The sequence below is a fragment of the Boleophthalmus pectinirostris genome, unplaced genomic scaffold, assembly GCF_026225935.1.
Source record: "Boleophthalmus pectinirostris isolate CB_2022bp ecotype Guang Dong unplaced genomic scaffold, ASM2622593v1 HiC_scaffold_18, whole genome shotgun sequence".
Classification (NCBI taxonomy): domain Eukaryota; kingdom Metazoa; phylum Chordata; class Actinopteri; order Gobiiformes; family Gobiidae; genus Boleophthalmus; species Boleophthalmus pectinirostris.
In genome coordinates, this window is record NW_026571133.1 from 1905143 (window position 1) to 1919788 (window position 14646).

Below are 14646 nucleotides of genomic sequence, written 5' to 3' on the forward strand. Positions count from 1 at the left end.
ATGCCTGGCCAAAGCTGACGCACTAACGTAGCAGTAATGTAGATAACATCTAGAGGTGATATGTGAAAACAGGGTTATAATTATATATATATATATTTAATAATATAATAATAATAATAATTTTAATTGTTTTGTCACAAACATATTTACCACTTCGAAGTAATTATTGGAACATTTATGTGTCCATTAAATTTAATTTCAGTTTCCCTACAACAATACATTTCTACTTTTCTAATTTTATTTATTTATAAAGGGACAACACATTCATGAATATTTAAAATGTAAATATGTTAAGATTAAAGCCAACGTGGCTCATTTCCATCTTCAGTCCCTCAGCAAGTTGATGTCAAATAGAGGACAGGGAAAAGTACAGCAACAATCACACAAAAGTACACAACCCCAGCACTCGCACTGATCGCTGTACATACAATTAACTTCAGACAGTTCATTTGAAGTTAAAAGTCAAGAGTTAAAGGTGCACTGTGTAACTTTGTCATTGCTCTGCCTGGAATGTTCCACAGTATGACATTAAACAGCTCTACCTTACATTTACACATTTACGGGTGATTTTATCATTTATAAATACCTAGAAAAACAGGCATTCTGACTGTGAGTGGGGTCGCCTCTCCACAGATCTGACCTGTAACTTGGTCTGGTTTGGTCTCCCTGAAGATAGAAAGGTTTAATGCCACACTGTGAAACATGTCCATCAAGAATCTCCATAAAGAAAAGTATTTGACAGACCCTCCGCCAGAAAATCACACAATGCACCTTAAATTTGTATTTTTTCATGTTGAGAGAACAAATTTTATTGCATTTGACATAAGGAAAATGTACAGAGGCCGAGAGGGGTCACAACAAACGCAAACGCCGCAACGCAACAAAAACCCACAACACACCAAAAAAAAGCCACAACGGAAATGACCGCGGGACTCTATTTTAATGCAAACGGCGCAACAAATACAAACATCACAACACAAACGCAAATGCCGCAACACATTAAAAAGCCACAATGGAAGTGACCTCGGGACTCTATTTTCCGACGGACCGATCAAGCGGCAAGTGAAGAAGAAGAACTACAACGTGAAACAAATAATGATAAAACAACAAATTACTTTTACTTACGTTTCCAACTTCTCCGTTCCTTTACTTTTCACGTTGTAGTTCTTCTTCTTCACTTGCCGCTTGATTGGTCCATCATCCTGCGGTCACTTCCATTGTGGCTTTTTAATGTGTTGTGGCTTTTTAATGTGTTGCGGCATTTGCGTTTGTGTTGTGGCGTTTGTATTTGTTGCGGCGTTTGCATTAAAATAGAGTCCTGCAGTCATTTCCGTTGTGTCTTTTTGTTGTGTTGTTGCATTTGTATTTGTTGCGGCGTTTGCGTTCGTTGTGACATCTCTCAGCTTCTGTAAAAATGTCTTATTCTACTGAAAAATTTGCCAGCCTGGGGCCACCTAGTGCTTCCCCGCAATTTCATTTCTCTCTTTAACGACTAGGTCAGACACTAAAAGGCTCACAAAAACCCCGGAAGTGCATGTTCGGGCACCAGCCAATCAGTGAAGAGTCATACATTCTGTGTTGGCAACGATTCCCGAGATCGAGGATTTAAAGCCGGAACAAAGAGAATGTTTGGTGAATTTCATCAAGGGGAAAGACGTTATTGTCCTTCTTCCTACAGGATTTGGGAAAAGCTTAAAGGTTGTATAGAGGATTTTCCAAGGAACGAGAAATCCAGCGACTGTTTGTCCTTTTTCAAATGTTGCGCATGCGTGAAACCACCCCCCCTCCCCTACAGCTCCTACGTAGAAACGCCTTCTCCCGCCTCCTCTTTACGCCAGAAACAGGTTTGTTTACAGCCGGTGAGCTGCACATGACTTGTAAACAACTAACTACAGTGTTGGTTAGGCAAGGCGGAGAAGTGAGGAGCGGGTGTGCGGACATTTCGTTCGCGGACGAGAAGTGAGGAGCAGGGAGAAGAGCGGAGCAGGGAGAGAGGAGAGAGGAGAGGGAGCGGTGCGCGGAGATTCCGTGCCCGTAGAAGTGAGGAGAAGGGGGAAGAGCGGAACGGGCAGCGGGGGACAGGAGTAGGAAAGGGGAGCAGAGAAGGTTGCGCGGAGATTCAGTGCGAATGAACTAGCTACAACACGCAGCAGCAAGCGGACTCTTTCTTTGCCTTGAAAATTACGTTTTCAGACATAGGATATCGCTTTCGTGTCCTGAAAAACGTTTGACTAGCTCTTGGAAAATAAAGTACGTTTTCATAATAAGCAGAAGTTACCTGTCCAGGAGTAATTTGGCGACCAATGCGTCAGTCTTTAGACCCTGCGTCTGCTTCAGTCGCGCCATCGCTGGAATGAATCTACAAGAATCACCTTAGTTTGGCTTCGCTGCTTTTCCCCTTGTCTTCTTCTTTCAGCGACCTCAAAAACGGACTTTCTTTTGCGGCTAACTGCTCCTGGATTCTTGTCTGCCATTGCAACAAACTTTGTGCTAACTGCGAGGAAGATATAGGTCAAAAAAAGCCGCTAAGAACTGTTGCGTTGGTGGAGTAAACAGCGTCTGTGCGTCTTGCGTCTGTGGACTGCGTGACAGGCGTACGTAAACCACGTACCGGCGGCGCGCAGGCAGGTCAGTTACGCTAGAAACGTAGGGAGTTTGATTGATAGCCTGTCAGCTCACAGATAACGAGGCAATGTCGTTATCTATTGGCAAATGTTTAGCTGGCCCCACCACGTCCAGAGTTGATGAATTTTTATTCTCTTTTTTTTGGTCATCATAATTACAAGGCTACTGCACCTCTATAATGCTATCATTGACAACTTGAAACAAAAAAACAAAAAAAAAAAAATCCTCCATACAACCTTTAATATACCACTCAGTCCTGTTAGCAGCGCATTACATACGTCACGACCAAATAGCAGCGATTGTTTAAATTTTAAAAAAAGTACTCGCCTACCGTTGAGTGAACAAATTCTAATGCAGCGAGGTCGGACAGTTTCTACGAAGTGAAATGAAGTGAAACCGGTTAATGAATCAGGCTACTGAAAAGTGACCTAACTGTGAGAAATTCCTTTAAATTGAAGCTATATGTACCTAAAAATATGAACAAAACATTCCAGGCAACATAAAGACACAAACATCTCCATGGACATAAGCATTCGACGGACGCTCCACTAGAAAAGTTCCACGATGCAGCTTTAAATAAGTATTCCTACATACTTATTGCGTGTGTTCTCTGGTGCATTTTGAGATGGTACGACTGTCTGAACCCTTTCCCACACTCTCCGCACAGATACGGCCTCTCTCCGGAGTGCGTCCTCTGGTGCCTCTTCAACCTGTTCGCGCTCAGAAAACTTTTATCGCAGTCGCCGCACGCGTACGGCTTCGCTCCCGTGTGGTACCGCAAATGGATCGTCAAGTAACACGACTGGGTGAACTTTTTCCCGCAGTGCTGACACTCAAACGGCTTATGCCCCGTGTGGAATCTCTCGTGTTTGAGCAGCTCCGCGTGCGAGAAAAAACCCTTGCCGCAGTCCGAGCAGAGATACGGACGCTCTCCCGAATGCGTCAGCTCGTGCCGTGTCAGCGTCGCTTTGTAAACAAAACTTTTATCACACTGAGTGCATTTGAAAACGCCCTCCCTCGTGTGGCAGCGCTCGTGCTTCTTCATGTTACGTTCTCGCTTAAAACCTTTACTGCAAAACGAGCAGCTGAACGCCATTTCCTGAGAGTGGATTTTCAAATGCGTAAGCAAACCTCCTCGGTACAGAAATCCCTTGCCGCATTGGTTACAAACATGCGGTCTGTCTTTTTGGTGGATGCGCTGATGAGAAGTTAAGGCCGATCTATACGCAAAGCTTTTACCGCAAACACATACATGCAGTTTTGCTTCGTGTTGTGATCGCACGTGGGCATTCAGAGCGGCAGTGCTTTCAAAATCTAACTCGCAATGTCGACATTTTAACCGACTGTTCCTCGCTTTGGAGCAAAAAGTCCTCAAATGTCTAACAAACGCAGACTTCCACGCGAAACTCTTACCGCATTTACCGCAAAAATATTCACCGTTTTGCATATGCGTGCTTGTGTGCTCCTTATATTCCGCTAAAGATTTAAAAAGTTCCTCGCAAATCGTGCATTTAAACTCCGAGTCAGTCTTGTGCAGTAATTTGTGTCTTTCTAGCGATTGTTTGAAAGTGAAACGGCAATCACACTGGGTACAAAGATAAGGTTTCTCGCCGGTGTGGATGCGCTGATGGGAAGTGAGGAGAGAGAGGAGTTTGAATGTTTTGGGGCAGTAAGAGCAGCTGTATCGTCCGTCAGTATTTTTTGCCACTGCTTCTTGGGTAGTTTTCTCCGAGTCGGGTTGGGTACAGTGGGATGAGTTAATGTGTTGTTGAACTTGGTCTTGTTCTGGATCTGTGTAGTCACACTGGGGGCATGAGAACACAGTGCCGTCTGTCACAGCACCTAAAGAAAAGCAAAAATACAACATTCACGGAGATTATTTTAAAGAGAGAGTCGCTATAGTGTTGGGGAATAGTGATTACCGTATTTTTCAGACTATAAATCACACTTTTTTTCATGGTTTGGGTGTTTCCTGCGACTTATACTCCAGTGTGACTTATATATTAAAATGTTCACGCTGACAGCCACGAGAGAGGTTCTAGTGTTGTGTGTCAGTATCTGCTGCTCCTGTTCCTCCTGTACCACTGTCACTTGGCTCTACTGCACATGTCTCCTGCAGAAAGAGCCTCTGTCCTGTCTGTATCATGTCAGTCGATCGCACCATTACATCTGTATCACTGAAAATTTAACATTTAAACAAATTTATAAAGACGACAGAAGACAGAACACAAATGCCCTCAAAAAGAAAATCAGATTTTGCAGATTACAAGCTGCAAGTAGCAAAATCTGCAGCTGAAAACGGTAATCCAGCAGCAGAAAGAAAGTTCTAAGCGAAAGAGAAAAGTAAGCGAGAAACTTGTGACACCAGGAGTGATGCACCATGAAACTTTCCTGAAGTCACTGGATGGATGGACAAAGCCTGGACTTCAGTGACACCGAAACCATCCTGTCGGGATTCAGAAAGGCCGGAATAATTCTAACTGGAACTGATGCTGAGTCTGACGACAGCGACACAGAAGAGGAAGCGGCGTCTGTTTACCTCCGGAGGTCGTGGAGTTGCTCAGAAGTGACACAGAGGATGAAGAATTGAATGGATTTAGTGATTTGGAGTGAGATGGAGAGTTTGTTAAACTTGTTCTGTTCTGTTGTTTATGTTATAGTTTATCTGAAGAACTGTTCATATGTGACGTTAACAGTCTGTTGTTCTCTGTTCTGTTGTTATTACTACAACTTGACATGAAATGTCGGTTCCTGGTCTCTGATTTTATAAAATAAATTTGACCCAAAAAGTGCGACTTATATATGTTTTTTTTTTTTCTTCTTGATTACACGTTTTTTGGCAGGTGCGACTTATACTCCGGAGCGACTTATAGTCCGAAAAATACAATATGTAAGAGACAAAACCTAAATGTATCAATATAAAAACAAAGTTGTACTTTTACTAATAGCATGTTTTAATAATAAATAAACATACCTTCCTCCTCTTTCGATGTGGCTGTAGTTGCTCCATATGAATGCTCAGAACTAAAGAAAAGACATTAATAGATTAAAATACTTTCATTAACACACTAAAAATGTATTTAGGACCCATTCTGAATATGGCAAGTTCTTTAAAAACTGTTAAAGGTCCTATATTGTGAAAAACTATGTTTACGTCTTCAACCTTACCTGGCAGTGGAAATACATGTCAGTTTTGTTTTTGGTTTGATTTTTTTTCCAGTTGAGATTTACACTGAATACTTTATTTTACTGCTGCTGATCACACACTTTACTTCTGAATTCAATTCATTAAGTCAAATTTTTGAGAAACTTCTGAAATTGGTTCTTTTTTTTTTTAGTGAGATTAATGGAGCAACTAAACATGAAAGAGGGAGGGTATGATTATTTATTATTAAAACATGCTATTGTAAAAGTCAGCTTGTTTTATATTGATACATTAGGTTTTGTCTTACTAGTTTTTTCGACTATAAGTGCTCGAGTATAAGTCGCACCTGCCAAAAACGTGTAATCAAGAAGAAAAAAAAACATATATAAGTCGCCTTTTGGGTCAAATTATTTTATAAAATCAGAGACCAGGAACGACATTTCATGTCAGTGTAGTATAACAACAAAGAGAACAAAGACTGTAATGTCACATATGAAGTTTTCAGATAACTAACTAATTACAGACAGACAAGTTTAACAAACTCTCATCTCACTCCAAATCATAATCCATTAATTCTTCTCCTCTGTGTCACTTCTGAACAACCCACGACCTCGGAGGTAACAGACGCCGCTTCCTCTCTGTTCGCTGTCGTCAGACTCAGCATCAGTTCCAGTTTTGAATTATTCCGTCTTTCTGATCCCGACAGGATAGTTTCGGTGTCACTGAAGTCCAGGCTTTGTCATCCATCAGTGACTTACGGAAATTTCATGGTGCACCTCTGGTGTCACAAGTTTCTGCTTACTTTTTCTTTCCTTAGAACTTTCTATCTGCTGCTGGATTACCGTTTTCAGCTGCAGATTTTGCTACTTGCAGCTGAATCTGCAAATTGATTTTTTTTGAGTGTTCTGTCTTCGTGTCTTTATAAATTTGTTTTAAATTTAAATTTTCAGTGTACGATGTAATGGTGCGATCGCTGACATGTACAGACAGGACAGAGGCTCTTTTGCAGGAGACATGTGCGTAGAGCCAATGACAGTGGTACAGGAGGAACGGAGCAGCAGAAACTGACACACAAGACTAGGCTCTTCGTGCTGTCGCTGAACATTTAATATATAGTCACCACGGAGTATAAGTCACAGGAAACACCCAACCTGAAAAAAAGTGGATTTATAGTCGATAATACGGTAATCACTATTCCCCAACACTATGTACTCTCCCTTTAAAATAACTTAGTGAATGTTGTATTTTTGCTTTTGTGCTGTGACAGACGGCATGTGTTCTCATGCCCCAGTGTGACTACACAGATTCCAGAACAAGCTCAACAACACATCAAACTCATCCACTGTACCCAACCCGACTCGGAGAAAACTACCCAAGAAGCAGTGGCAAAAAATACTGACGGACGATACAGCTGCTCTTCTGCCCCAAAACATTCAACTCCTCTCTCTCCTCACTTCCCATCAGCGCATCCACACCGGCGAGAAACCTTATCTTTGTACCCAGTGTGATTGCCGTTTCACTTTCAAACAATCGCTAGAAAGACACAAATACTGCACAAGACTGACTCGGAGTTTAAAATGCACGATTTGCGAGAACTTTTTAAATCTTTAGCGGAATATAAGGAGCACACAAGCACCATTGAAAACGGTGAATATTTTTTGCGGTAAATGCGTAAGAGTTTCGCGGGAAGTCCCCTCGTTTGTAGACATTTGAGGACTTTTTGCTCCAAAGCGAGGAACAGTCGGTTAAAATTCGACATTGCGAGTTAGATTTTGAAAGCACTGCCGCTCTGAATGCCACGTGCGATCACAACCGAAGAAAAACTGCATGTTTTGTTGCGGTAAAGCTTTGCGTAAGATCGGCCTTTAACTTCTCATCAGCGCATCCACCAAAAAGACAGACCGCATGTTTGTAACAATGCGGCAAGGGATTTCTGTTACAGAGGAGGTTTCTTACGCATTTGAAAATCCACTCTCAGGAAATGGCGTTCAGCTGCTCGTTTTGCAATAAAGGTTTTAAGCGGAACGTAACATGAAGAAGCACGAGCGCTGCAACACGAGGGAGGGCGTTTTCAAATGCACGCAGTGTGATAAAAGTTGTTTACAAAGCGACGCTGACACGGCACGAGCTGACGGCATTCGGGAGAGCGTCCGTATCTCTGCTCGGACTGCGGCAAGGGTTTTTCTCGCACGCGGAGCTGCTCAAACACAGAGATTCCCACGGGGCATAAGCCGTTTGAAGTGTCACACTGCGGGAAAAAAGTCACCCAGTCGTGTTACTTGAGATCCATTGCGGTACCACCGGGAGCGAAGCCGTACGCGTGCGGCGACTGCGATAAAAGTTTTCTGGGCGAAAGGTTGAAGAGGCCCAGAGGACGCACTCCGGAGAGAGGCCGTATCTGTGCGGAGAGTGTGGGAAAGGGTTCAGACAGTCGTACCATCAAAATGCACCAGAGAACACACGCAATAAGTATGTAGGATACTATTTAAAGCTGCAATCGTGGAACTTTTCTAGTGGAGCGTCCGTCGAATGCTTATGTTCCATGGAGATGTTTGTGTCTTTATTTGCCTGGAATGTTTTGTTCATATTTTTAGGTACATATAGCTTCAATTTAAAAGGATTTCTCACAGTTAGGTCACTTTTCAGTAGCCTGATCATTAACCGGTTTATTCATTTCACTTCGTAGAAACTGTCCGCCTCGCTGCATTAGAATTTGTTCACTCAACGGTAGGCGAGTACTTTTTTTAAATTTAAACAATCGCTGCCTATTTGGTCGTGACGATGTAATGGCTGCTAACGACTGAGTGGTATATTATTAAGTTGTCAGGAATAAGGAGTAATTATGATGACCTGGACCTAGATAGATCACCTCGTTAAACAATCAACGTTTCTTTCACGTACGCCTGTCACGCATCACTGTTTACACCAAAACAGTTCTGCGCTTTGAATCTTCGTTGCTTTACAGACAATCCTGATCTCGCTGAAAGAATAAGGTGATCTGTTTCTTCCGCGTGGCGCGCTGAAGCAGACGCAGGTCTAAAGACTGACGCATGGTCCCAAATTACTCCGGACAGGTTTCTGCTTATTATGAAAACGTACTTTATTTCCAAGAGCTAGTCAAACGTTTTTCAGGACACGAAAGCGATATCCTATGTCTGAAAACGTAATTTTCAGGCAGAAAGAGTCCGCTTGCTGCTGCGTGTTGTAGCTAGTTCATGCACGGAATCCGCGCAGTCGCTTCACTCCTGTTGCCCGTTCCGCTTTCCCCCTTTCCTCACTTCTCGGGCACGGAATCTCCGAGCTCCCTCTCCTCTCTCTCTCCCTGCTCCGCCTTCTCCTGCTCTCAGTTCTCGCAACGAAATGTCCCGCACACCCGCTCTCCCGCTCCTCACTTCTCCGTTGCCTAAAACACTGTAGTTAGTTGTTTACAAGTCATGGCAACCGGCTGTAAACAAACCTGGCGTTAAGAGGAGGCGGGAGAAGGCGTTTTCTACGTAGCTGTAGGGGAGGGGGGTGGTTTCACGCATGCGCAACATTTGAAAAAAGGACAAACAGTCGCCGGTTTCTCGTTCCTTGGATAAGACATTTTACAGAACTGAGAGAAGTCACAACGAACGCAAACGCCGCAACAAATACAATGCAACAACACAACAAAAAGACACAACGGAAATGACTGCAGGACTCTATTTTAATGCAAACGCCGCAACAAATACAAACGCCAACACAAACGCAATGCCCGCAACACATTAAAAGCACAATGGAAGTGAACCGCGGGACTCTTTTTCTGATGGACCAATCAAGCGGCAAGTGAGAAGAAAGAACTACAACGTGAAAAGTAAAGGACGGAGAAGTTGGAAAGTAAGTAAAAGTAATTTGTTGTTTTAATCTTTTTGTTCACGTTGGTTTCTTCTTCACTTCCGCTTGATCGGTCCGCGGAAAATAGAGTTCCGAGGTCCACTTCCATTGTGGCTTTTTAATGTGTTGCGGCATTTGCGTTTGGTTGTGATGTGTATTTGTTGCGCCGTTTGCATTAAAATAGAGTCCCGCGTCATTCCGTTGTGTTTTTTTTGGGTGTTGTGGTTTTTTTGCGTTGCGGCGTTTGCGTTTGTTGTACCCCTCTCGGCCTCTGTACATTTTCCTTATGTAAATGCAATAAAATTTGTTCTCTCAACATGAAAAAATACCAAATTTAAGTCATTGTGTGATTTCTGGCGGAGGGTCTGTCAATACTTTTCTTATGGAGATTCTTGATGGACAGTTTCACAGTGTGCATTAACCTTTCTATCTTCAGGGAGACCAAACCAGACCAAGTACAGGTCAGATCTGTGGAGAGGCGACACTCAGTAGAATGCCTGTTTTTTCTAGGTATTTATAAATGATAAAATCACCCATAAATGTGTAAATGTAAGGTAGAGCTGTTTAATGTCATACTGTGGAACATTCCAGGCAGAGCAATGACAAAGTTACACAGTGCACCTTTAACTCTTGACTTTTAACTTCAAATGAACTGTCTGAAGTTAATTGTATGTACAGCGATCAGTGCGAGTGCTGGGGTTGTGTACTTTTGTGTGATTGTTGCTGTACTTTTCCCTTTCCTCTATTTGACATCAACTGCTGAGGGACTGAAGATGGAAATGAGCCACGTTGGCTTTAATTTAACATAACATTTTTAAATATTCATGAATGTGTTGTCCCTTTATAAATAAATAAATTAGAAAAGTAGAAATGTATTGTTGTAGGGGAACGAAATTAAATTTAATGGAACATAAATTTTCCAATAATTACTTCGAAGTGGTAAATATGTTTGTGAACAATTAAATATATATTATTATTATTATATTATTAAATATATATATATATAATTATAACCCTGTTTTCACATATCACCTCTAGATGTTATCTACATTACTGCTACGTTAGTGCGTCAGCTTTGGCCAGGCATAAAAAACCTGAGAGCACAGGTGAGTCTGAACAAAGGTGAAGGGAGGGGCCAGGTGAAACAGGATTTTTATGTAATCATTTACTCCTGCTCACAGAGCCTTTCTGTTTAAAAGTGTAAAAAGTGCACCTACAAACTGTCAGGATCACAGCGCCGTGGCTGAGGACAGAGGTACGAGCGTGTTTGCAGCTCTGTGGAGCACATGACGTGGAGTGGCTCGGTTTGGTTCTGTCTGCGTGGACACACTTTGTTCCCTTCTTTGTGCAAAACTACAACTGTTACAGCACTGAGTTAGATGCAGCTTATCTGAGCATGTCCCTATTGTGATGAGCGAAGACTAACAAAATGAAAAAGAGAGTACGGCCTTTCTCTTTAGAACACAGGAGGAAGTTCTTTTGTTGTATTTTTCTCTGTTTAAGGCTACATCACACAGTTGGTTCATGTGTGTAATTTGGTGTTCAGCACCACGGACAGTTACACCTGCCACGCGCACAATTGCCGTCGAGTTTGCAAAAGTTTTGTGGATATGATTGTAATAAACTTCACCTGTTCTTATTGTTACACGATACTGCATCGGCCTCGCCGATGATGACGCAGGTAATTTAATTTGTATTTTTGTTGGGATTAATTTAAACATTTATTTAAATGGAAGTGTTCCGGGCATGTCCCACCGGGAGGAGGCCCCGGGGAAGACCCAGGACACACTGGAGGACTATGCTCTCGCTGGCTGGGAACCCCGGGGTTCCCCCGGAGGAGCTGGAGGACGTGTCTGGGGTGAAGGAAGTCTGGGAGTCCTGCTAGATGCTGCCCCCGGCCCTGGATAAGCGGAAAAAATGGATGGTGGAGGCATTTATTTAAATTAACAAGATAAATAAAATGATTTTTTGTGTTTACAGTAAAGATTGTATGGCATTATTGAAAACAAATAAAACAATAAGGAATTCCAACAACATCTGGAGAGGCTTGAGGCGTGCTGTTCAGAACCTGGCGCCGCAGCTCTCAGTTTCAGGCACAGAATGAGAAGATACACTGATGGTCTAGTCAGTCTGTGAGTCACACAAAACAGGGCAGAATGTTGACTTAACCTCCGCTTCCTGGGTCACACTGACCCAAGAAATGTTTTTTCCCGCGCCTTGGGGTGGGTCAATCAGACCCAAAAATTTATCTTCAAATAACTTCTCGTCAGGCGAAAAAATAAATCAGACAGTGGAGCAGCGCACCCTTGTGGTGACAATCATAATCCGTGCAGCCACAGAGAACTAGGAAAGCTGCAAAACCAGCCATTTTGGATCAAGAGCTGTTCTGACACTGAAAAAAATACAACCTAATACATAATTACCATTGTAAGAGTTATTTTTTATTTATTAATACTTTGTCATTTTTAGGGAATGAATACGCAGCACTTTCATAACAAAATATAAGACTAACATAAAAAACCAGCAGAGGCAGACTACTGTTCATAATAAATAGTGTATACTGCAATTGTATAGGTAGCTATAGTAAAGTCAATAATTAGTAAAGTAAGCAAAATATTCTACAACTTGGTCATAAATGAGTCAGATACATACTATAAACTAAAAAGTAAAATCAGAAGTCTATTTCAGCGTAATTTCAATGTTGAAATATTCGGGATAATTATTCATAGTGACTGTCTCATAAAGATGATAAGTTTCTCCTCTGGGCGCGGATCCTGACCCAACATTACAATATTAACAGACCTCAAACGACGATATGATGTACCAAGTCAGGCGTGAAATACGTCACATTTAAACATTTTCTGAGCAAGATAGTATTTTTGTGTTACAAGCGGAAGAGGGGAGGTTCAAGCTACATTTTAAATCAGACCTTTTCAAATACGCTAAAATACATTATATTTGAAAAAGATGGAATGAACACTTTTATAGGACAAATATAACGAAAGGGTGTCTGATTGTGTGTGCTTGAACTTAAATGGCGTGGGGCATATAAAAATATAAATAACATTAACAAAACAAGATGTCTTATCTTTCTTCATAATTCAAGATAACTATTTTGAGCTTCTTTCTCACTTGAATTCTTACAACATCAATCATATTGCGTTGGGATCCCAGGTTTTCCACATATTTTACTTCATGGCCTTTACAGACAAATAAAAGGATGGAGTGATAATCTCAACCCAGATTAAAGACCTTTACAGGAGTCATCAACGGGAGCTCACAGTGTTAACTTCTCTCCAATTATGTCTCTTTTTTAATTTTATCCTCATGATTATTTATGTTTTATTTGTTTTATTATGATTTTAATGTATTTCTTATTTGTAAGCACTTTGAATTACTTTGTGTACGAATTGTGCTATACAAATTAACTTGCCTTGCCTTAACTAGCGCTGTTTAGATGTACTTTGAGAGAAAAATGTCAAACCTGTATTCCGCATTTACTAGACCAAGACGTCATCTAACACCTCCGCTCTCTATGGGTCACACTGCCCGAAGAAAGATTTTTTTTTTCCCTTCGCGCTCTTGGGTTTATGTGGGACTGGGCAAAAGGCCACTTAGAAAAACACAGATGACAGTTTAGAGAAAGAAAGAAGGTGGATACTTTTATTGTCCCGAGGGAATTCCGTTTTGCTCACGGCTTTGTGTCTTAGTCAAAGGTCTCATGCAGTTCACAGAATCATGGATACTACTGGAATATGTTTATTTTTAACAATTCAACTTCATTGATAAAACCGTTTGTTATTATTTTGGAAATCAATATGATCCGCACGCTGTCTCAGTCTTGCTTTTCTTTTCTGGTTTTATCTCAGGAAGGGAGGGAAGGTCTGAGGAAGACCAGAGGGACAGTGTGTAGTAAACTTCTTGAAAATCTTTTAAAGGATTCAGAAGATAGAGAAAATGAGGGATTGCGGTCAGGTGAAGTGGTGTCTGAAAACAGCACCAAAACATTCCGGTCCACAGTCAAAAGTGTGGCACGGACGGCAGTATGCATGGGCGTAGTGGATCTGTGTGCCTTTGTGGCGGGTTGTGGGGTTGGTTTTCAGCCTTCCACGAGTTCCTGTAGACCACCCTGTTACCAGTAGTCAAGGAGATATGTTCGGCTTTGCACCAAATGTCGAACTTCATCTTTTTTAAAATCAAAATGGAATAAAACACCTCCCTAACAAGAGCTTGAGTGATACTTGAATTCTTAATACGAAGTACTATTTGGTCCCTGGCACCTGACTGGTTGGGTACGTCTCCGTCTGTGCTGAGCTGGCTCCGATGTTCGTTGTGCCGTGGTTGGAGGATTGACGTCCCGCTCCTCCAAACCCCTTTCTGATCCGCCAACGCCTTGTCCAGTAAAAGTCCTGTGCGCCTGTTCCTGTCTACATCTTCAAAGCTCAGTTCAGTTCAGTTTAAGAGAAGAACTCGACTTAAATATGCAGGATTTGTGTTAAACATGTGTGAAAGAAACACTGAGGGAACATTATAATAATATAATATCACAAAATAGTGTCATAGTGGCCATTTAAAAGGTTAATTGTTTTAGATGGAGATGTATTAATTAAATAAATCTACAGTAATTGATAGAATTATGAGACAAAACTTATCAAAATCCAGTCTTTATTTTTTTTTCTACAGAGAAAACATAAACTTTGAAACAGGATAGATAGCACCTTTGGGTAACACTGATATGAAAATGCACAGAACAGTAGTATACAGACCAAATGGACCATTGAAAGCTTACACATTTTTACGTTTTAGTGTTGGGAAAGTTACATCATTTACAGACAAAATATTCAGAATGTTAATAAAAGTTTTACATGGATCTAGGTTCAATGCGTTTTAAAAAGTTAAGCAAAAATGTATTCATACTCTTGCTGCTTATGCGCAGTTGAAGGATTGTGTAACTTTTTGGTTGGCCGTTTCTATGGATACGTCATTGCTCTGCCTGGAATGTTCCACAGTGTGACATTAAA

At 41.5% G+C, this 14646-nt stretch overlaps 1 protein-coding gene across 1 annotated transcript; it reads right to left on the minus strand.

The window, feature by feature from the left end:
* Positions 1–2079: 2079 nt before the first annotated feature.
* On the minus strand, positions 2080–9734 carry LOC129408936 (zinc finger protein ZFP2-like). Its single transcript, XM_055153760.1, has 5 exons — positions 9669–9734; positions 8050–8168; positions 7875–7967; positions 5600–5649; positions 2080–4467 (listed from the first exon to the last, which is right to left on the minus strand). Exons 1-5 carry the CDS (start codon positions 9732–9734, stop codon positions 3212–3214), a joined length of 1584 nt encoding a protein of 527 aa, XP_055009735.1. The 3' UTR covers positions 2080–3211.
* Between the last annotated feature and the right edge of the window lie 4912 nt (positions 9735–14646).